The sequence below is a fragment of the Talpa occidentalis genome, unplaced genomic scaffold (genome assembly GCF_014898055.3).
Source record: "Talpa occidentalis isolate TD23 unplaced genomic scaffold, MPIMG_talOcc4v2.1 talOcc4.12, whole genome shotgun sequence".
NCBI classification, from domain to species: domain Eukaryota; kingdom Metazoa; phylum Chordata; class Mammalia; order Eulipotyphla; family Talpidae; genus Talpa; species Talpa occidentalis.
In genome coordinates, this window is record NW_023601212.1 from 72,630,540 (window position 1) to 72,654,481 (window position 23,942).

The 23,942-nt window shown below is 47.0% G+C and overlaps 2 protein-coding genes across 2 annotated transcripts in view; one reads left to right on the plus strand and one right to left on the minus strand.

Annotated features, from left to right (window-relative positions):
- CUNH7orf50 (chromosome unknown C7orf50 homolog) overlaps positions 1-23,942 on the plus strand; it is a 115,935-nt gene that overhangs the window by 15,877 nt on the left and 76,116 nt on the right. The window lies entirely within an intron of this gene.
- On the minus strand, positions 13,058-15,470 carry GPER1 (G protein-coupled estrogen receptor 1). Its single transcript, XM_037506728.2, has one exon. The coding sequence runs from the start codon at positions 15,155-15,157 to the stop codon at positions 14,057-14,059; it is 1,101 nt and encodes a 366-aa protein (XP_037362625.1). The 5' UTR covers positions 15,158-15,470; the 3' UTR covers positions 13,058-14,056.

Here is a 23,942-nt window from a genome sequence, read left to right on the forward strand (position 1 = left end):
ATGAAGAAAAAAAAAAAAAACCAGCTGTTCGGTATTATTGGTAGTCATTAGCATGGCATTTTAGAGTGGTCCTCTCGGAACATCGTGGCTGAGAAGGCTGTCGTTGCACAAATCACCCTTTATTTGTGGTTCAGTCTCTAAAACCAGTTGTAATATCAGACATTTACTGATGAAACATCTGATGCAGCTTGACTTCTGGTGTGAGATCTAAGACATAAGAATTCAGGGCATGTTTCATTTATTATTCAAACAATGAATCACTGCAGTCCTTACCGAGTGCTCACCGTGGCCCAGTGCTGTGCCACCTTTCACAGGCGCTGCCTCATGTGTTCTTCCAGCTACTCTGTGATCCAAATTTCTACTCTGTTTTAGGTGCTATGTCAGGCTCCCCTGTCACAGTGGTGAGCCTAATCTTATCTGACACAGGTCTGTATAGCTCTGTATCACATCCTAATTTCTGATTTATTACAAAATACTTAAGAGCCCATCTTGCTTGCTGAGCCACATATTCCCTGGCATTCAGTCCAGACTGCTAGCTCCTACCCTGAACAGTGCTAGAAAAGGACTGGTTACACCAGTCTCATGTGTCCAGCCGGGTTAGTCTAGTGGGTACGTGTGCTTAGCTGCAGGAGCAGAGCTCTATCAGCCCACAGAGGCTTTGGGGATGTGGAGACAGCATCACTCAGACCAAACCTGATGGTCAACAGGGTGTCAGGACCTCAGCCTCCTGACTACAGATTAGCTTTTTAAAATGGTATCTGGGAGCACAAAGTAGTAAGAGCTGGTGGTCTCTGACATGTATACATCTGTTCTGATGTCCACACCTTCACATCTGCACCCAGATATGTATTTGGGCAAATGGAAGTAATGATTTCCTCCGAGTTTGTAAAAGCAGATTCCTGAAAGGGGACAGCGCAGCTTAGACGGGAAAGGCCATCCTAAAACCACTAAAAATTACCACAAGAATAGTAAGCTTAAACTAGACACTGTTTATGCTTCTAACAGCAGGAGACTTGAGCTCTGTGCCTGGGAAAACCATCTTCAAAGCAGCAACTGTTTTCCCAGCTGTGAATACTCCATCCTGGGAACTCTTTTCATACCACTACAAAAATAATTTTGAAAAGACTGAACAAATATTCTGCCCATTCTAGTCATTTTGGCATTTCAGACCCCAAACTAGAGAACTTTCTTGTATATATTGTCTCATTAGCCAGTGACTAATATTCCTTATAAACATTAGTGATGTTATAATGAAATAAGCTTCCTTAAATAAATGTGGTAGCAAGGCACTTAGCTGCACACAATAAATTTAGTGGCTTCCTTTGAATAGCCAGGAAGTGGAGATAATCTTGGCAGGAGAAAGGGCAGAGACAGGAAACTCTCAACTTCTGCGTGTTTTATTTTATTAATATGTACAGGCTAAGGGAAGAAAATGTTAAACAGTTATATTAAAGGGAGAAGACATGGCAGCCGCGGGCAATATTACCAGTGAAGGGACACACACGCACTACAAATAAGCTCTTGGTGCCTCTGGAACAAAATTTCCCTCAAGCTTTAAAATATCCAATTTAGCTATGAACAATAATTTCCAGAGACAGACTACATGACATCCCCTTTCTAAAGCCAGGCACTGGGGCAGAGACCCAGGTCTGGGTGGGCCCTGCCATCAACCATGGGAGGGATTTTCCACTCACCGGGACCACTCCTCCCGGGGCCTCCCTGGAGGGCTGGTACAGGGACAAGCTTGGGCCACCAGAAAGAGAAGGACGAGGCTGCCAAGCCCAGGTGGCCCTATGTTGCCTTGGCTGCTCAAAGTTGGTTCAAACTCAATAAGGGCAAAAGGATAAAGAAACAACAACAACAGTTTAATCACTATTTGTGCTTTATCACAGCTACTTGTGATAAAGCTATGTGGGAAAACCTAAACGCCAACTGTATTTTAAAATATACTTAGTAAAAAATTATAAATATGCCAATATAACAAACATTTCTCTTTCAGCTTCCATATTTCCTATGTTTTTCACAATGCATATGTTTTTTATAAAGAGGGAACGCTTTGGTTTTACGTGTTAAATTAAGGCTGTCATCAAAGATGACATCAAACCTGCATAGAGTTTACCCGCGTCAGAAAGCTGGGTCCTTATAAAAGGGACGGGAAGGACAGAGTGTGACTCTGAGAGAGCAGAAGGGGGTGGCGGGGATCCCTTCTTAAATCTTACTTTTTAATTGTTTTGATGCTATTTATTTGGCAAATAATCAGGCAAAACATTTCTGGGGTGTACTCTGTGTGCCCTTCATTTGACATAGGCTATCTTTTCATTCTGCCAATTCTTGGACACCAGGCATTACTGCTCCCTCACACTAGGAGCTGAGGGTTTTGAGCCCCCGCATGCAGCGTGGCCCCAGGGCTCAGGCCGTCCTGTGCCTGCACAGACAGGGGCTGTTGCAGAGGGGACCCGCTGCCACCTCTGCACACAGACAGGGTGCTGGGTTCTCCCCACAATTCACAGATGTGTCAGGGCATCAGCACACACTCCAGACCCCATCCAGATGGGTCCCCAGAGAGAGTGGGTCAAGAAATATCTAAGCATCTGCCATGCCAGGACAGGTGGGTGCTTCCCGGACAGAGCAGCACTCGGCTAAAGGGACAGGAGCGATGGTCTCTGTTCTACTTGCTGCCAAGTCTGGGTTGCAGGGAAGAGCGTGATCTGTAGTCAGTCCTGGGCCAAGCAGCTGAGTGAAGCTGAAACACCAGTGGCGCTCTTGGTAAAGATGGCGGGGCCTGGACCCACAGTGGTCAACTTGGGGTGTATGTCAGAGGCAGAGAATACAGGCATCCCTGCAAGCATGGAAGAATGAAGGGACTAGAAATGACACCCAGTTAGGGTGAAGGGGTTCAGGGCTGCAGCACAATGTGACACCCGAAGGCAGTGGCCCCTTTGAGTCTCGTATTGCATCTAACGGCAGCTGTGGTGAGTGACTAAGTACCTTCTCGGCCATCAGGGAAGCATCAAGATGTTACATCCTGATCCGGAACTAAATCCCTTTGCTCTGCCATTTCTGTAAGGGGGACAGACTATTCTGGAGAAGGAAGCTCCGGCCACCTCCATCTTGGGCCCCTGGAGGAAGCTGGTCTAACAAATTGCTAGGACAAAAGCAGGTGGTGTGTATGAGTGAGGGTCATGTCCACCCAGGAAAATGGCCCCTTCCCCTCTTCCCAGTCCACTGAAAACAGGCAGAGTGTGAGGGGTGTCCCGTACACATGGCTCTCTGGCGCCTGCCACGCGTGGAGCTTCATCAAAGTGAGAACGCACCAGCCAGCCCAGGAAGTGGGCTGCATCCCAGGGTGGGTTTTTGCCTTCAGCACAGTGTGAACATCAGGGGGCAGGGTCACTGGGGGCCCCTCTAAAGGTAGCCTTTAACCCCAAAGTGTCCCAGGGGTGGCTGCACCATCCACGTTCCCACCAGAGCCGTTGAGATTCCTGGCATGACCTTTTCCTGCTGGCGTCTCCTTGTCGGCTCTCAATTTTTTCTTCCTGTATTTTTTGAGGTAAAATTGCTGTGGCATATGAGGCAGAAGTCCTGGGTTTACAGACTGGAAGCACGTTGATAGATTTGTACGCATTGTGCCATCTCAGTGTCTGCTCCACCCGCACTTGCCCCGGGCACCTCAAGACCACTCAGATGACCTGGTTGCAGCAGACTCCTGCACCTCAGACCTAAATCCATTTGGTGCTCAGCACCCCCTGGATTGTCTATACGTCACTCAAATGTGGTTGTCCAGAATCCAAGTCCTTATTTTCCCCATGGTGTTCTTGCCACAGCCGTCCCCATGGGAATGACAGCAGCGTGCCACCACTGCACTTGCTCTGGCAAAAATCCTTCTATTTGCTCTCCTGTTACTGTGGTAAAACACACATGTATGAAGTAGCTTGGTCAGCCACCTCTGCACGTTACCGTCCAGTTTAGCGGCCTAAGCGCATTCACATGGCTGTGCCAGCACCCAGCGTGTCCGGCTCTAGTTCTTTTCCTCAAGCAAAACGAACTGTCCCCATTAACATCCCTCCCCAGCCCCTGCCCCCCATCTGCCTTCTCTCTCTGGCTCTGACTTCCTGGGACCTTACATGAGTGGGCCTCACGGTGTTAGTTTCTTCTGTCTATTCCTTCTCTCCCCTCCCTTATAACCTCCCCTCTCTCACACCCCATATCAAGCCCATCAGAGAATCCTGTTGACTGAGGACACCCCAGACTTCTCCCACTAAGATCACTCCTATCCTGCCCCCATCAGAGAGTAGCCTCGTCACTGAACTCCCTGTCCCTGCCTCCTTCAGGTTATTCTCACTTGAAGGTCAGATTCCTTCCTATGAACAATCTGGGCTCTCAGTGGGCCTTCCTGATTCAAATGAAAGTCAAGTCTAGAATGTTGATTACCCTTCATTCTTTTTTTTTTTTTTTAAAGATTTATTTATACGTACAAGAACTGGGGTGTCAGTCAGAGGTGTGGGGGTGAGAGGATTCACCAGAAAGAGTGGGAGCAGAACAGGTAGGTCTATTGAAATACACTGCTGATGGGAGCAGCAGGCGAGACAGGAGAGGTCTGGTGCGCCATGTGGGTCAGCTCCCTGGCCAGCCTGGGATCGAACTTGTGCTGCAGTGGCTCGAGATGGCTTGATAGCGCTGTCTTTAACCCCTGCACCACCAGGGAGGCCCTACGTTTATTCTGGAGTCCATATCCATTTTTTCCCACACTGAATAGCTGATCCTCATCAAGCTGAGAGAATTCTCTAGTTTTCCTTTGCTGAGAGTTTTCATCATGAATGGAGATTGAATGTTTGCCAGAACCTTCTCCCTTGTTCTGGTCATGGGATTTTTCTTCTTTAGCCAACAGTGTGTTGTGTTACAATGGTCATTAAAATTTGAGTATCAGTCAACCTTGCGTCCCTGGAGTAAACTACATGGTCCGGGATATAATGATCTGTATATAGTGCTGAATTCTGTTTGCCAATACTTTGTCAAGGATTTTTGTTATCTACATTTATGAAGGCTGTTGGTCTGTAGTTTTCTCTTTTTTGTACTGTCTGTTTTTTGTATAAGGGTAATTAGTGTTGATTCTTCTTTTCTTCTAATGTTTGGTAGAATTTGCCAGTGGAACCATCCGAACCTGGAGACTTCTTTTTTAGGGGCTTTTAAATTATAAGTTAGATTTCCTTAATAGCTATAGTCTATTCAAATTATTTCACATGAGCTGTGTTTTGGGAAGTTCTGTGCTTTTTGAGAATTTGATTCTGTCTTCAGTTTCTTTTTATAGTTTTATGTTCCCTGTAGACATTTTCAAGTTTGACATTTGTTTCTTTAAATGTGATAAGTAAGTTTGTTTCGGGATCCACATTTTATATTCCAACATGATGTCTGTGTGAGTTTGTTTTTGTGTCTGTTGTTTTCTGCTGTTTCTATTGGGTTGTCGGGTAAGTCATGATGCATTTTTGCTTGAAAAACACAGAAAAAAAATAACTTTTCTGACAACCCAATATTTGTGTAGTCTTTTACTGTTTACCTGCTTCTTTTGACTACTTCCTGGTCACTGCTTTTGAAAAAAACTTTGGGGGGTTTCTAAGGCTTGGGGTGACTTTTTCTTTAACAGGGAGCCTTTGTCAGTGCCTGAAGGCATCTGGGTGTAGCTAATGAGGAATCTTGTCCAAAGTGTGTGTGCCGCACCCTAGGACTTATGGGTGTCCACGTCATCGGAGACTATGTTCTCATTGTCACAGGTGACCTGTTTCTGAGCACTTCAGCATCTGTTCTGCTCTGGATGTGTGTGTGTGTGTGTGTGCGTGCACGCACACGCGTGCACATGAGTGCATGCCCACATGTATGTTTGGAGGGTTGGGGAGAAGGGTCACCTGAACATCAGGTGACAGCCCCATGCTGTTCTCTGAGCCCTCACTCACTGCGGCCCTCAGCCACTTATCACTTTCATTTCCAGCCTTACCCTAGAAATTGGTCCAGGAGGCTCCCATTGTTTCAGATGTGACATGCTTCTGAGGTGTTTCATTTTACATGTTGCCTGATGCAGCCATTTCCATTGTGGTCATAGTGAATGGATGGGGATCCTAAGTGACCTCAGTAGACTGTGTGATGGATTTTGGGTACTGCCTTGAAACTGGGTCTTCATGCCCAAGAAAGTTCTGTTGCTATTCTAGAGAGAGTTCTGTATTGAGACTTGAGGACCAGAACCTTCTGCTTTGTAACTGCTGAGGAACATGTAGGCATCGACCACTGTTTCTTGGAAGTAAAAGAATAAACTAATAATTTGAGACAGGTTGCGGTCATTTTCTTTATTTCTGGGCAATTTACATCTTTGAGTCGCAGCTATCTTATTTGCCACGGACTGTGTGGTCCAGCATGGCGGTGGCCAGAAAGGTGACCCTGCCTTTCTGGCTTGTGGAATTGTTTACTATGACTTCCCTGCAAGAGCCCAGGTCTCCAGGATTGATGGGACTCAACCTGTGTTCTCGGGGAAGCTCAGAACATAAGCCATGGTCCTCACCCACCCTGCGATGAGCACTCAGACAGTTGGCCCCACGCAGAGCCCTATTCTGGGACAGGTGGGAGCTGCAGATAAGTATAGTTGAGCACATTTTCTCAAGGAATCCAGCCTCCTCTGGGGAAGCCGGACACGCAGATGAGAAATTGGACCAGGTGGTAGGAGGTGCAAGAGCACTTAATAGCTGTCCTGGCTGGGGAGGGGAAATAGCAACTGTGCGTTAAAAGCTATTCCTTCCATTGTACCCCCCACACCCCTTAAGTGGCCTGTTATCAGTAGCTGTTGGTACTCAACAGCACCAAACCCCTTGAAGAGATTGGAGGAGGGGGCCATTGACTTTCCTAATAATAACTGAAATCTTTCCAGGACTCCTTGCAGATGATTTCTTGTGATAAGTGTTAGATTGATTCTTCCCCAGTTAAAGACTTGGAATTATAGGCAAGCTTGGGTGCATTTTTGTTTTGTGTTCCTTTGGCTTTTAAAACCTTTTTTCCCAGGCGAGACACCCACCCACTGGACAATGGTAAAAATCAGATTAGCTCAGAGCAGCGGACGTGTTTCTGACGACAGAACTGGGTGTGTGGAAACTTAGGGTGTGCACATGCTCCCTCCCACCCCCCTGTAGTTTGTGCAAGGGTCCAGGGCCGTTGAGGATGCCAGGAGCCTTTTGGGGGGCTCTCCCAAATCTCATGCTCCTGGAAGCTGATGCTATTTCAGGGCACCTGGAGCAGTTGTGCAAACCACACTTGATTTTTGAAGGACCTGCTCTGATGCATAGCGTAGACCTACTTCTCTGGGGTTCCCCACTCTTGGCCCTGGAGCCCATTCCCAGAGGACTTCTGAGTGACCATGGGCTGTGGTAGCTCTTTCAGGGGTGTGGTTTGTGCCTGTGGCCACAGTGGGCAAGGTGCTCTGACCAGAAGGCTGACTGTGCATTTGGGCTTGGGATGCTTTGGGTGTTTTACAGATAACACTAGCCCCTCCGGCTGGCAACCCACCAAACCACTGGGAATGCAAAGTGCCGAAATCTCACAGTCCCACACTGTTAGCCTCAGGAAGGGGCAGCAAACATTTCTCAGTGGTCAATCTTTTCAATAAGTAGAAGGTTTTCTTGACCGCATCTCAATTATAAGCTCCGATGGAGAAGATAATTTGGATCCCAAAGGTGTTCTGACCTCTCACTGGGCTGAGAGGAGAGGCACATACCCCTATGGCCAGTCACACCTTCCACTCCCCTTGAGTCTGATTTTTAGTATAAATCATGAAAAAGTGACTTGCAGAATAGCTCAAGTCATAAAGCTTCATTTCCCAGAGTTCTGAGCAAATTGCTCCCGGTAGAAGTGGTGACCTGAAGGTCAGCAGGGTCAACGGTGACAGGGGCCACTGGGCCCACCCTGGCCTGTCTGTGCAGACTCCGGGGTCCTACTGAAATCTCGGTGATGTGAGGAGATCCAAGAACATGATTTAGTAAATTCAGCTTTAATTTTCACTAATGTTCTTCTCTCGTTTTAATTTAAAAGCATATCAAAAGACATGCAGATAATTAGTTTCTCACTGTGGAAAAGAAAATAAAACTTGAATTACTAGGCAGTAAGTAAGATGATAGAACTTTAATTAGAAGAGTTACAGTAAAATTAGAGGACAGCTTCTAGGATTCCTGATGGCTGAAGGCTTTCCATTTTCAGGATATGTTGTGGCTGCTAATGAAGACTGGCAGAGTAGGGGCTGCTCGCTCCCCTTTGTGGGTTATAAACACACGAGTGCTGTCAGACAGGTCCCTTTACCTCAAAAGTAGTGAACTGTTGTGCAGAGACTAGCATGTTTCCACAGAAGGGAACCACCTGTAGGAAAAGTGACGCAGAGCTTGCCTCTTCTTTTTAAACAACATCTTTATTGAGATATAATTTACATGCCGTAAATTCATTCCTTTAAAGGGTCTAAGTCAGTGGTTTTTAGTACAACCATCATTACTATCTAATTTTGGAATTTTTTCTTCACTTCCAAAAGAAACCTGGTCCCCTTTAGCAGTCACCCCATCTCCTCCTCCCCAACTAGTGGAAACCACCATTTATTTCTGTCTCTGTGGATTTGCCTCTTCTGGACATTGCATATAAATGAGCCCTCCATATGCGTGTCTGGCTTCTTTCACTGAGTATCGTATTTTCAAAGTTCGCCCACTTTAAAGCATGTATCAACTCTTCATCCCCTTTTATGGCTGAATTATATTCCGCTGTGCGGATGGACCACATTTTGTCTGTCTGTTGATGGACACTTGGGTGTTTACTCATTGGTGGCTGTGAATCGAGCTACTGTCGACACTGGTGCACAAGTGTCTGTCTGAATGCCTGTTTTCAGTCCTTTTGGCACACACACGGCATGGAATTAGCATTCCACACATTTTGTTGTTGTGTGTGTGCTGACTGCCTTTGTGTGCACATCCCCAAGATGTAGATGCTGTCCCGTGCCTCTCCTAAGAAAAGGAGTCGCATCCTCTCCTAACCACAATACAGTTCTCAGTCTCAGCTTCTAGGGGTTCTGTTTCTGTCTGCTGACTCCTCTACCCTCATAGCTCTTTTCTTCTAGTAAGTCCCCCCATCTGGGGTTGATGCTGCAATTAACTGTGTATTGTTACCTCTCCTCGCTGTGAAGTGCTCCTGCTGCTTGTTCTTTAAGACTTTTATTTTTTGGATGGTTGCACTTTTTTTTCTGATGTTTCTCCCCATTAGACTAGGATGTGGAGACATACCCTTCCCAGGAGTCCTGTTCGGGCGGGCCGTGCTCCTGGCGAGTACTTGGTGTGTGGTCACTGTTTCCTGCTTTAAAGCAATTGGGGGGAGGGATAACAAGGGAGGCTCTGCGGAGCCCCTACCCTGCCCAGTGCCTCAGGCTTCCATTAGTAATTCCATTAGCTTAGTCTGCGCAGGCCAGAGGCAATGTCCCCACTCAGCCCTCCCTCACTGGCACCACAAGCAGTCAGTGCTTTGCCATAAGCCAGAATCCTCCCCATTTGTTCATTTATTAATTTATTCATTCTTTCAGTCCTTGTTATGTGTTTTGTTTATTTTAATATTATTTATATCTGTTTACTATTGGAATGGACTCATAGATCCTTAATTTTCAATAGTTTATAATTATTTACTCTTTCTAATTTTCTTGATGCTCAAATTGGCCCAGATTTGGCCAATGAGAACCCTTTAAGTAGGTCCCGTGTCCTGACATGATCCTGTCATTTTCTTGAAACTTTTCTTACCTTCTGGCAGGACACTATGTTCCTAGGCTCATCATGGGCCTTCCTGCCCCAGTGCCAATTGGCTATTTTTCCAAGGAGCCCTGTCTTTCTGGGGTAATAGTATTAGAGACCAAGTTCTGGTTGCTGGCAGGCCCGCAGCTGGTCAGACAGAGCTAGGGAATATATACATCTGTTCACACACATGTACCCTGTGCACATGTATGCTCACTGCATACACATACACACACAGATACACATGTACACACTGCACACATTCTTGCACATATTGTTATTTTAGAACTCTTGGGTTTAAACAGATACTTCCAGTTCCAGCCCATTCCCAGGGACTGGGCGAAGGGTTCGCAACCCTTGCTTGTATCTCTGTCTACTACTGTGAGAACTCAGACTTTGAGAACATGAGCACACTTACTGTTGCTCAGGTCATGGTACACTGAAGTAGTTTGAGAACTGCTTCCCGCGTCCCCCACCCTTCCTCCAAGGTGGCATGTCTGCACAGAGGAATTGAGTGCCTTAAAGCAGCTGAGTGCCTCTCCCCTCACCTAGGGGACTGTGGTCTGGGGAGGGAAGGACAGGCTGTGTAACCCTGATGATCAAGACTTAATTATTAAGCACAAAGAAAATGATAAAATTGTATTTGGTGCTAGCCCCAGTGTTGCCCATGTGCTTATGCCTCTGTACTTTTGAGCTCTGCGTGGGGTTTAAGGAGCATTAGTGCTCAGGAGAGTTGGGTAACTAGGAAACACAAAGCAATCAAACGCCTTGATTTTTATCTCATGGTGTTTCTGCCAAAAATAATTAAATCAGCCTCAGCTCTTATATAAATGCTTTTGAGAAGAGCCTGTGATTGAATGGGGCTGGCTGTGCACAGAGCCTCAGAGAAGACGCTGATCTTGACTGTGTCTCCCAGACAGGAGCTCTGGGGTCTCAAGGTAAAAAGAGACTTCAGAGGCACTGGTCCAACCTCTGGCCCAGTGAGAACCCCGCTGACAAGTCAGGACCTCTGCCCTGTACCCACATGTTCAGCAGCCCCATCCATTGATAGGACATTCAGTTCTATAGATCGGGATGTGGGTATTGAGAAGCTGGAGACAGGAGCTATGATCCAACCCCATTTGACCTGTGCCCACAGCGTGGGCAAATCGAGAAGGGCCCTGTGGTAGAAGCCCAGCAGCAAGCATGTGTGTGAGAGCCAGGCTGACATTTTCAGGCTTTCAAGGTGCTGTCTGTTATGTGCAAGGAGGGAAGGTTTATTCTGAATGGTTTGTTTGGGAACCCCTGGATGGTAGCTCTCTCAGCTGCAGTTTGGGGAGTGACTCTGCCATTCTCGGCAGCCCCCCGCGAGGAATTCTTCAGAGACTGGGGTCCTGTCCTCTATCCATGTATTGGGACTTTGATCAGATGCAATTCCTGCCCTGGCATCCTTGAAGGGATCTCTTTTCTGCCTCCCCTGAACATCCTGTCTCATGTGCTTTGGAAAAGGATTAGGCCCGTTGACCCTGCTTGACCTCTTGATGCCCCTGGTGCCCTGGCTTCATGTGGGTTGTACAGGATTTGCTTTTGTCTGTGAGATACCAGAGGTTGCCCATGCTATAGAGGAAGGAACATGGACTTTGGAGCTCGAGGCAGGCTTAGTTGCTTTCTGGCTGTGTTAAGATTTTGAGCAGTAATGAACTCTTAGGCATGAGTTTCTTTGTCTGAGTAATGATGGATATGCACCTCCTGCGCTGACTGGATGGATCAGAGATGAGGCTGAATTGCCTTATACATTGTCTCTGTTCCACCCACCCCTCCCCTATGGGAGCTAGAAGTTAAACATTTGGGGTCTCTAATCTCAGCATGTTTGGAAAGCATCTCCTGTCACCACTTTTCCAGCTGGGAGACAGTGAAGCATTTGCTGCTCCCCTTGTGCGTAGTTAGAGCTCCATGATGAAACTTCAGTCTGTGCTGACGTTCTGCGATTTGGAATTGCCAACATTGAGGTCAAAGGGGAACTTAGTAGCAAGCACTCATCCATAAGATGTCCCCCATGGGACTTAACAGATTGCACTGCTCTGGCACATCCTGCTGACCTGGTAGGGGCCTCCGCTGGGCAGAGCACTGTCTCTAGAAGCAGTTCTCAGGGGACAGTCGTTTCACTGGGTGCTCAGAGGACATGGATGGAAAAGCATCTCATTTACAAAGCAAGGCACATAAACGTGGCGTTGCTACCCTTCATGGACTTGGCAACTTTTGGGGGTCTGGAGAGATAAAAAAAAGACTTCTATTCAAGCATCTAAATCATACTCCCCCTCATTTCAGGGGGAGGGCAGATAATCTGCAGGATGCCACCACAGGCAAACCTGTTCAGCCACCCATGGGCACTTTAGACACGTCTCTAGTGGTGCGGAACCACCATCCTAGGAAGGCCATTTACCCTTTGAGTTGGGATGTTTATTTACAAAGTGAGTGTTAAGACTGCAGCCATTGGAGATGGTACCTCTTCAGATTCACAGTTTAGGAAATGCAAATATCTACTTGAGATAAATACTCTCTTTCTTGGAGGAGATTTGCACCCATAAAAATCTATAAAAAACTAAAAATGGCTCATATCCCTATTAGAGGACTGTTCCGGCTGCCTAGTTGATGGGGTGGCTACAATTAGATTAAAAATAAATGGTTCCTCTTTATCACCTAAGCATTATCTAACTGTCCTTCCGGAAGCCCTGCCCATGTAAAGACTCTTAAGGCCTTACCCAAGGTAGCCAGATCCTGTTCTCATTGCCCTTTTGGGGAGATGAACCCCACATGCAGAGCCTGTGCTAGAATCAGACAAGGGAACTCCTAGACTGCTGTTCCGTGAGACATCATTGCATATCCTGAAACAGAGTCTTCTGGAAAAGTGAGAGTTTGTGGGGCACTTCAGTAAAACTTGTGTTGGTGCCCAGTGGCTAGGCAGTAGAAGTTGCGGACATCCTAATCATGCCAGGTTGCATCCCATTGACTCGTTCAGGTATTGGCCTCAGACAGTACGAGGCTAGTGGGTGAGTTTTGGACTCTGGGAGGGTGAGTACCTTTTTTTGTGAGGTAGCAGTGAAAGTGACTGCTACTGAGGCCCCCATCCCCACCCTGTTTCTCACTTGCTTAGGGAACTTCTTAGAGCAGTTAGAAGAATCATCACAGAAGTCAATTTTATTGACAGAGGCTGTGTGCCTCCCAGTGTCCAGCTTACCTTTTTTACATTTTAATGAGAACTTTTTACATTGGCATTGCCACTGTTCCCACTATTATTTTATAGAGGCTAACTCTGCAGCCGCACAGTCTTATATTGTGGTGTCCCTGACCCGCACACTTAGGTCTCAACCTCACATGGAGCCAGAGACACCATGAGTGGACAGTGACCAGATAGGCCTCATGGAGAGGAGAGCAGGGCAGATGTCGTTAGAGACAGGTCATCAGCTAACACGGCTGAGGGCACAGGTATAGTCATGGGTGTCACTCTCAGATATTGGCACAGGTGTCACTCACAGGTGTCAGTGGCACGTGTCACTCAGGTGTTGGCATAGGTGTGGTGAGGTGGCTATTCTGGGAGGTGAAGAGTGCTCCGTGTGTGCATGGAAGAAGCTCTGCCTCACCTTCCTCTTTACCATGTGAGTACTTCTTCACTTGTACCAATGAGATAAGCCATAGATGTGGAAAACATGCCACATTCTGTCTCCAGATTTCATTTTCCTCAGGACTGCAGATCCATGTCAGATTCACCTTGAACTTAAATGCCCTCCTCCTTTTTGTATTTGTTGGCCAACATCAGAAGCGGCTGCTGCACCAGTGTGTGCAGAGGAGCGTGAGTGACGCACTGGTCCTGTGTTTTCCCGTCAATCACGTGATGCCGCTGGGAGCAGGTGGAGAGTTGCAGTCTGTGGAAATGGTGCACAATCATATGGCTCATGGTGAGGGTTCCCTGGAGCCCAGGTGTGGTCAAGGCTGCGGGCTCCCCAAACTTGGGTGTGGTTGTAGCTGAGGGTTCCCTGGAGCCAGGTATGGGCAAGGATGAGGGCTCCCCAGAACTGGGTGTGGTTGCAGCTGAGGGTTCCCCGGAGCCAGGTGTGGTCACAGCTGAAGGTTCTCTAGAGCCAGGTGTGGTTGCAGCTGAGGCACAGTGTCCATGGTGGTGATCCCAGCAAGACTTAGGACGTAACATGGCCGATTCTTTCTCCTACCAGCCTGGGGTGCGGTCCTGTGAGGAACATGATCTTAGCTCTCTGCTGGTGCTGCCCCGGTGGTCTCTACACTGCACTGCTGAACCTCACGTCAGATGGTTCTGTGCTGTCTGGAATGACAGCCTTTAGGGCAGCGTGGCAAAAGCGGTTCAGAGCTGACATGTTTGTCTTCTGCTCAATGTACAACCTCAGTTTGTCCCTGAAGGTCTCCCCAAGGAAGCTGTAGATAAGGGGGTTCAGACAGCTGTTGGAGAAAGCTGCAAGGTTGACAATGTGGCCGGTTAAGGGGTACGCATGGCGGAAAGATTGTTTGCAGGGTGCGGCCCCCGGCTGTGTGCGCTGGAGGAGATGGACACTGATGAAGATATTCTCGGGCAGCCAGCAGATGAAGAAGACAAGGACCACGGCAAAGATCATTCTCAGGGCCTTCTGCCTCCGGGGACGTAAGCCTCGGTGCCTGTGGGCTTTGACAAGAACCCGGATGATGAGTGAATAACAGAGGCCAATGATGGCGAAGGGGATGATGAAGCCCAAAGTAACTTCCAGCCACTGTATCTCCTTGACGTCAGCGAAGCAGAAGCAAACCTCTTCGGTGTGCTGCAGGTGCACAGCCGTGAAGGGCACGAGGGTGGCAGAGACAGAGGCCATCCAGATGAGGCCGCAACTTAGCCTGGCATGGTGTTTTGTGCGGAATAGGCCAGAGCGCATGGCCCTGGCCAAAGCAATGTACCGGTCAAAGCTCATCCATGTGAGGAAGAAGATGCTGCTGTACATGTTAATCTGAAGGAAGAGGGACATGAAGGTGCACAGAACAGTGATGTCATAGTACTGCTCGTCCAGGTTGAACACCTCAATGAGGGAGTCTGCCACCAAGATGAGGTCCGCCGCCGCCAGGTTGATGAAGTAGAGGTCAGGGATGGTCATCTTCTCTCGGAAGCTGATGTTTACCACCAGGATCAAAATGTTACCCACAAAGCCAATGGGGAAGAGGAAGATAGTATAGAGGCACGAGAGGAACAGGCCAATCACATACTGCTGGTGCTCAGAGAGGTCGCCTGAGTGGTTGGTCAGGATGGTGCCCGCCAGCACGTGTGATAGGTTGAACACCGGGAAGGTGCTGTTCTGGGCCACAGACTGTGCGGCGCCCGGGGACAGGGACGGCTCCATGCCAGACACAGGCTTGCAGAGCCACCCACGTCTCCACTGTGTGCCACTTTCAGGATTTGCCGAAAGGTTCACAGAAGTCTGTTTTAAGCAGTAAATCCATCTTTAGAAAGAAAGGCGACTGTCTTTGAAGTGAGCCAGACATCTGTGGAAGCAGAGCTGTCAGGAGCAGCACTCAAGGCAGGGCAGCCCCCGTGGGTTTGCAGAAAATTGAGCAAATGGTCAAGATACGCTTCTGCTGGTCTCGTGGGTATTGGCTGCTGCTCTTGGCACCCGATGCTGCCACACTGCCCAGCACCTGATGTTGCAGTGCCACCTGGGCACTTGATGCCGCTGCACGCCTTGTCTCTGATGTTGCTACACACTTGGGCACCTGGGAGACAAACACGGGACATTTAAGTCTTGTCTGGAAGCCTCAGCTGCTGCAACGCCAGATGCCTCAGCCCAGTCTCTCTGGTCACAGCTTGGCACAAGTATATAGGGGGAAGGCCAGAACTGAATTTTGTCCCCTGGAGAGATGTTGTCCCCGAGTTGAAGGAGAAATATTGTTTTCTCCCAAGGGCTCCCAGAGCTGCTTGGTTTTGTTGGAGGCCGGACATTGAGTCATGCTCATATGCAGGGACGCCTTTTTTTCCCCCCCTTTAGTCAAATAGCAGGCTAATGAAGTAACGGGGATCTTGGGCATGGAAAGCTTAGGAAAACTACTATTTGTCAGGAGAGGAAATCAAATTTATTTCAGCAGCTGTTGAACAGAGAAGTAAGATGGGAAGGGAAAAACCCAACTTTTAGGGAAGATAGTGCATCCAGACCCTTTGTGGAAGCAGGATCTCTTTTCTTACAATAAAATAGATAAATGAAGTCTAACTTTTATGCTACCCCTACTCGGACTATGTTTGGGTGCCGAAAATGAAACTTTTTCCATATTCTAAGATGAAAACGAGTAAATAAGGAATATAAGTGTCATGTGGTTGTTTTAGGAACTAATATGAAAGAGTTGTTTTGACAAATTATTATAAAACCTAAAATATTTTAGTGATACTCATTGAAACCCAGAAACTTGAAGGGGCGGTGTGTGTGGCTTGTCCATGTGGTATGGCTCATCTGCTGTGCTTTAGGCAGGGATCTCTGTCCCTGGCTGTTTCACCTCATGCCCTAGTCATTCCCAGTGGGAACATCCTTGCGGGGGGGAAGGTGCGCCTGGCATGGAATGGGTGGGGCCAGGGTGCTGCTCACCATCCTACAGTGCCCAGGACAGCCCCATGCGAGCAGTGTGAGGAGGCTAGAGAACACGGACTTGTCACATAAATATGGATTTGAGAGTTTTCATTTTACCCTGTGAGGTTATTCGGAATCTTTTTGAAGTGTTGCCAAACCAGACTAGGCATTTATTAACCTGTTGCTTGAAAATCCCACTTTAAAACTAAAACGAAAATAGAAATCATTGTCTTAGTGTCATTATTTAAACACAATTCAATTGCCCTTGCTTTGTTAGGATTGATAAATTTGATTTTATTAGCCTTTTTGGGTAGTCTTTAGTAGATAATCCCAATTTGTACCACATATTAAGTTATTGTTTTCAGATTCTATCTTTCAGGTATAAAGCTCTGTTTCATTTCTTTGTAAAAACTGCTCAGGGACCTCCCTGGTGGCGCAGGCGGTTGAGCGCAGCGCTGTGAAGCTGTCTGCACCTTCTGCAGTGCCAGTTTGATCCCCGCCGGCCATGGAGATACCCATGGTGAGCAGACCTCTCCTGTCTCACCCGCTGCTCCCCTCAGCAGTGTATTTGGGTCAGTCTGCCTGTTCTGTTCCCCACTCTGTCTCTGGTGAATCCTCTTACCCTCCTGCACATCTGGCTTGTACCCCGGTTCTTGTATAAATAAATCTTAAAAAAAAAAAAAGGCTGCTCAGACCATTGGCTTTGCTCTTTAAATGTGGAAATTTTGCAAGGTGTTAGGCTGCATATTTGGAGGAAAACAAAAGGATGAGCAGAGTTGTCCATTTACATGTGTTCTCTTACCTACGTTTGTTAAGGGGACCTGGGGGGAATTTTACTTTCACTTCTATCTCACATAAGTGGAGTCTTTCAATCCTTTACAAATACTTTTTTTTCCCTGACAAATACTTTTATTTTTGTAATGGTCTAACAAAAAGATCTGAAACCCTAATATTACCTTCACTGCGGATGCAGTATCCTCATGAAAGCTGGCCGTGAATTTATAAATATGGAGGTATTAAACAGCTTAATGTCATTTTGTTTCAAATTTCACTGCTTGTCCAGATCTAGAAAAGTAAGACCACATTTTTGGCAGCTCTATTGGGTATGTATCCTATAGAAGAATATTAATTCACCTATTATGTTTGCATTTGCATTGAGAAGGTTAAGCACTGTGATGTAAGATAGTGAGGAAGTATTTTCTTGACGTGAAGCATCACCTCACTTGAACAAATATGATAGAATACTGGATAGTATTTTTTTGACATGTGTTATAAAAAGACCCTTTGTGTAAAACCTCCCTTACTGTAGCCACCTTGAGACTATTAGAGCAAAGTTTGGGTTTTTCTGGAGAGTGGTTGGTGCCTGGCGCTTTTATAGAAACCAGAGGTGCCGTGTTTATGCACATCTGTATGCAGTGAACTAGCACACTGCCCCTTAGGCAAGACCACTGGGCTGTTCCCCTGGCCCATCTCCACTGGGGCATTGACCGAACACAGAACCAGGTCCCATGACTGAGACTTACCTGTGCTGCAGACGCCACCGACTTGGTGTCTCTCGTCCCTGGGAGGTCTCCTTGAGGTCTCCCTGGCCAGCTGAGGGGTTTGTGCTCACCGCAGACTGGAGGGGCAGTTGGAACTTTCCCAAAGGTGGTGGGGACTCTGGACTTGAGGGGTGGAACTCCACCTGTCCGGGAAGCCTGGAGCTCTTGTGGAAACAGGAGTCTGGTGGGAAGGCTGCCCCGAGAGAGCCCCTGTCATTGTCGCTGAGTTGCTGACAGCCAAGGCAAGGCGCCCAGCCAGCAGCAGCCAGCAGGCTTTATAGGCCTGGACTGCACTGGACAGCCTCCTTAGAAGGCTTGCATTAACCATTTTTTTGCTGGCCTTTTTTTCTCCCACCCTTTGGCATTGAACTTGGTACCACTGAATGTTTTTATGGAAGTTTCCAGTTTAACTGCTTTTCTTCACCCATGGATACAAATTTAAGTTTCAAGGGATTGTAATAAGTCTTGTTTATCTTTTAGATAATAACTGTCATCGTTTGTTGAAACTTAAATATTCTTGCCCTTTTTATACCTGACTGGCTTTAAAGCTAAACACTTAGTATCCTAAATTGAGAAAATGGCATGAGGATTGCACAGAGAATTGAACATGGCAATTTCAAAGACATTTGCAGAAAGAAATTGAACCCAACTAATAGCCGATATTTTGAGTAAGTAAATTAGGAATCAAAGAAAGTAGTTTTTCTGCTCCCCATGATAGCCATGCCCAGGTTCCCCCATTGTTGTGCTCCTGAAACCACCTGAGTGCACCTGTGCTACAGGTGTTGGTGACAACTGAAGACCCCTCCTCTCAGCCACCTCCTCCCAGCTGTATCTGAGTGCCTGCCCTGTGTGGTCAGATGAACTTGTCCTTCTGTCTGGCTGCAGGGCCACCTCTGAGCACCACCACCACCCCCACCCTGTGCTGGTGGTAGACTTTAACAGTCGGTTTGAAGAAAGACTGACGAGTTGTCGTGGGCCAGGAGCGCCCCCAAGGGTGCAGCTTAGGTCTAGAAGACCCGCATGGCCTGTGGTGCCTAGAGATGTGGTTTCCGTCATCAACATGACTTTTTAATTGATTTCATTTCTTCTTGGAGTCTTTTTACCTTTCTGCTTTTTTTTGAAGCTGTGGGATTGAACCCCAAGTGATGTTTTGTATTACTACATCTGAATAAAGCACATTGCTGCAGGGTTTGATCACAAGGTCACCCCCGCATGCTCCTGGAGGAGACACATTGATGACAAGTGTGACTAGGCCAAGGTCTGGTGTGACAAGGGCTGTGCCAGATGAGGAGCCTACCTCGCGGATAATAGCCCATGTCACCAGCGTGAATGTTGGTCAGCTTTCTGTTTGTTCCGAATGTTGCAAATGAACATCCAGGATTTCTGGAAGGTCATTTAATGATAAAGCTTCAGATATGTGTTTTGGGAGATGGACACATACTTTTCAACAGAGTACTGTCTTGAGCATTGTATGAAAAATATCTTCCAGCTCTAGAATCCAGCCATGATCTAATATTTTAGCCTTTTAAAACTTTGAGTGCCATGATAACATAAAAGAAGCTGTTTTGATTTTAGACATTTTCTTTGCCAACCTTGAACTCAAGATGATTTCAACAGTAAAAATGCCTGAGACACCATTTTGAAAGAAATGAGTCATGAGAAAGTACAACTTCCTCTTGAGTTAAATAAATAAATAAAGTAAAAATCCAAGCCTTGAAATAGCCGAGACGTATCACTTAAAAATAGCTGCTCCCCACTTGGCCATTCCCCACGGTGCATCCCCACCACTGCCAAGCTGAGAAGCTGAGGCTGGGAGCCATGGACATAGGTGACACCTGTGCATTTTCTGCAGAGTTCACTTCTCGGTGCTTGGTTCTATGGCTGCAAGTGTGGTTTTGTGTCAAAGATTTGAAATTGAAACCAAATTGGGGTTACAAGGTCACAGGCCATAACTGTCAGAGTGCTGGCTGGTTCAGTGATGTGTCAACCCTCACATAGACTGTCAGAACTGCAGTCCACTGAAGCCCATTGACTTTGCGGGGAGGGACTGAAAAGGGCTAAAGACCTCTGTGCATTTTAAACCCAACCTTTAGTGCTCATCCGGTGGCCCTGTGCTGCACTGGCTCTCAGTGGCCCTGGCATAGGGGCTACTCTCCTACTTCATTGATGGGAAAAATGACCTCTTGCGAATGCAGAGGTCTTGTGAATGCAGTCCAGCATGGAGGATGCCCCACAGACTGAGTCCTGCTGAAAGCCCCTACTCCTGGCCTGCTGCTTCCCTGGCTCCCTCATTTGCCGGGAAGTTGAACTTCCCCATTTTCTCCCTGTCTCCTTTTCCTCACTGTTACCCCAATTCTCTTCGGTGGCATGGATTGTCCTGTCACTGTCCACGAGTAACAGACCTTATGTGGGTGTCATCTCTTGGTCCCCCTCACCTCTCCTCAGATAAGATGCGGAGCCAGGATGGGAAGGAGCCTCGTCTACACAGAGCCAGGTTCCATAGTTGATTGCCCTCATGTCTCTTCCGCCTTTCTGAACCTCAGTGCTCATTGTAAAGGGAGTGCATGTATGGGACCATTGTGCTTATGAAGCTACGTGGTGTGTGTGGAGTGTCTGGCACATGGGGTATGCTGTAGTCAAGTGCTCTACCCCTGAGCTGTGCCCCCACTTTAGGTGTTCTGTGGAATTCCAAATACCCTATCTCTCCACTTTTGTGGGAGGTTTTCTCTTCCCACTGCCTCCAGGGCTGTGGAATGAGGCATCCCCTGCCTGAGACAATCCCAGTAGCTGGTGCTTCTCTTTTTGTCAGGCACATCCAGGAAGAGAGCCGGCTGACAGAAGTATGTGTGGGGTTGACTATGGGTGAGGCCTCAGGTCACATGAGTGAGAAGTTTTGAACCAATCCATTCTGGTGAGCACTGCTGCTGAGTGGTGGTCATGGACGGACAAAGGGATGGTGCTCCTGTACCACTCTTGTGAAGGTGGCACCTTGATTTTCTCTAATGACCCGAAATTTGGGGAGAAGCAGAGCATTCCTTTCAAACTGGAGGACGTTGTTTATGGACAGGCACAAAGCACCATCACTGTTTAATCCTCCCTGTAACCCTGCCTGTGAAGGCAAGCACCCACCTTTTATAAAGAACAGCCAAAGACATGGGGTGCTGCACACAGTCAGATGGGAAGCAGGATGTGAACTCCGACAGTGTGTGTGTGTGCACACATGTGTATACAGATGAACAGAAGTGTTGCTGTTTCTGGGGCTCTTCTGCGGTCCTTTTGTCTGGTCTTTTCCATGATGGGAAGTGATTGGAAGTGTATGGATGTTACCATCCAGGTCGGCCTCCAGCGTGGGATACATGCTCACACCCACTTGCCCAGGGTCTTTTAGGATACTCAGAAGGATAGGTGTCACTTTGGACATGTGGGCTTTTTTTGGTTCTTGCAGGGAGCTTTCTGGACATTCTCTAAAGTCCAGACAATGAGGTGCTGATGATACACCAATGTGAGCCAAATGGTGGTACACAGGGTTTTGCCCCAAAGCAGGGAATTTATGGTGGAATATTTAGAAGACTTGGGTGTTTGTCCAGTCCCACTTTAAGAATGATCTCCAGACTTTCCTAGGGAAAGGCTTGGATGCCCAGTTCATCTTCCCAGCTAGTTCTGACTTGTCTTTTCAAACTGAGGATACATATAGACTTTCTTTAAGATTAAGGCATCTACCTGCTGCTAGAAAACTGAAACCCTACATTTCCTTAGTTCTCTGTTGGCTGTAGATCTCTCCTGGTTTTGTCTTGGAAGCTCCTGACCCCAGTGCATCCAGTCTGTTGCAGAACGAAGGGCAGAGCAGAGTCAGGGGTGTGTCTCTACCAGCCTGTCCAGTGTGATTGCTGGGGCAGCTTTTCTCAGCCCCACCAGTCAGACCAGAGCTGCATTCCTGGTTCACATGTTGACACTCGGAGGATCCTACTGCTTAAAAGAAAACGCTTTCAAACCACCCATTTACATTCTTGTGGTTGAGTTTCTAAAATTATTCCTTTAGCAGAAATATGTTGAAACTCAGTAGAATAGAATTCTCTGGCTCCTCTTGTATATTTGCTCTTGCAGACCTAGACTCATCCATTCCTCCAAGGAGCCCAGACCACATGTGAACTTTCAATCACCTCACTGGTCTGAACTAACCAATCATGGCATCTGTTACTGTGTGTTTATAAATTAATTTAGGTCCTTGCACTCCTGGCTGTGAATGAGTAATGCAGGGGAGCTGTGCTCCTGCCAGAGACCATTACGAACCGGGTAAAATACGGGAAACGACTGTTTTCAGATGTTGGGGTGATCAGCAGTGCAGAACTCCAACACCTGAGAGAAGACCCTGCGCTCACCTGGCTCCTGTCTGGGGGCAGATGGGGCCACAGCACAAGGAGGGAGCCCAAGCAGGGCAGAGTGATGCCGCCAGAGTGATGCCACTTGACAGATGCTGGTTTCTGGGAGCGGAGGGTGCTGGAATTGGGGGTGCAGCGCTGAAGAGGACGGAGCCACATGGAGATATGCCTCCTGGTCTGGATAATGGTGCCCTGGAGATCTTAGTGCATCTACACATGTTGCCAAAAATTCTAGACTAACTGAGGACAACTGCTGTGAATTGTCTGCTGACAATGCCGGGAGCTCAGGAGGCTGGCGGTGTTCTGATTCTCCCCAGCCAAACTTCAGCAGCTTCTTTGGACATTTGTGACAATGATGGAGACCCTAGAAAGTGTACCCCTGAGTATTTACTGCCCTGAACACTGACTAACAAAGCTGAAAGTATCTCAAAAGAATCCTGCTGGTCTGCACGTAAAAATTCCTCCCAAAGTCAGCTTCAGTACTCTTTAGAATAAACAACACAACAGAATTAAACTCTCATCAAGGAAAATCTACAAAGTCCAGCAGCTAATAAAAATGACTGTATTGTGCAAGGAACAGCTTTACCTTGTTGGCCTGATGCTGTTTATCTTGCAGATCTTTCCAGGTAGAAGGGAACATGCTTCCTAATTCTCCCAGCTCGTCTGTCCTGTGTGCTCCCTGACAGGCCCTGTGGGTGCGCTGTCAGTCGATCTCTTGCACATACTCCACAATAAAGGCTTTAAGAATATGGGCAAATGAAGAAGAAATAGAAGGGGAGTTCTTGGGAAGGCATTTATCATTTTAATGGCATATTACTAAGCTACTTAAATGTATAAGATAAAAATCTTCTTTCTTCCAAAGAAATCATGGAGATATACAAACACTGAAAAGATAAACTCATAAAAGACATGCTTTTTGTTTAGTTTGCAGATTAACATTAAAATAGTCATTAAAACTGACAATTCAGACAACAGAATATTATTCAACACTAAAAAGAAATGAACTATCAAACTGTGAAAAGACTTGTATTACTAAGTGAAAAAAGCTAATCTGAAGAAGCTACACACTGTATGATTCCAGCTTTAGGACATTATAGGGGAGGTAACACTATCAAGCCAGTAAACAAGATCGGTGGTTGGAAGGAGGGAGGGAAGGAGGGGAGTGAGTGAGTGGTGCCCTGAGATTTTTAGGGCAGTCACACTACTCTGTATAATACTGTGTTGATGGATACATGTCATTATCCATTTGTCCAGATCCGCAGACTGCACAACACCGAGAGTGACTGTAAACTGTGGACTCTGAGTGACAGTGACATGTCGGTGTAGGCTCATCGCTTCTAACAAACATCCCACGATGGTGGGGATGTTAATGATGAGGGAGGCTAGGTGGGCATGGGCAGGGAACATCAGAGAAACCTGTGTCATCTGCTGAATTTTGTTGTGAATCTAAAACTGCCCTAAACAGGTAAATTTTTAAATTCAAAAATAAATGAAGCTGTCAAAGGTATAGCTTTCTGAAAGGCAGAGATATCTTTCCTTTGCATGTCTTTTTTCTCTATTCATCCAAGGAAATGTCAATAATAATTCAGCAAGGATGATGAGTGTAAATTTTGGAATAAGATTAATTACTATGTGTTGTGTTTTACAATTTTT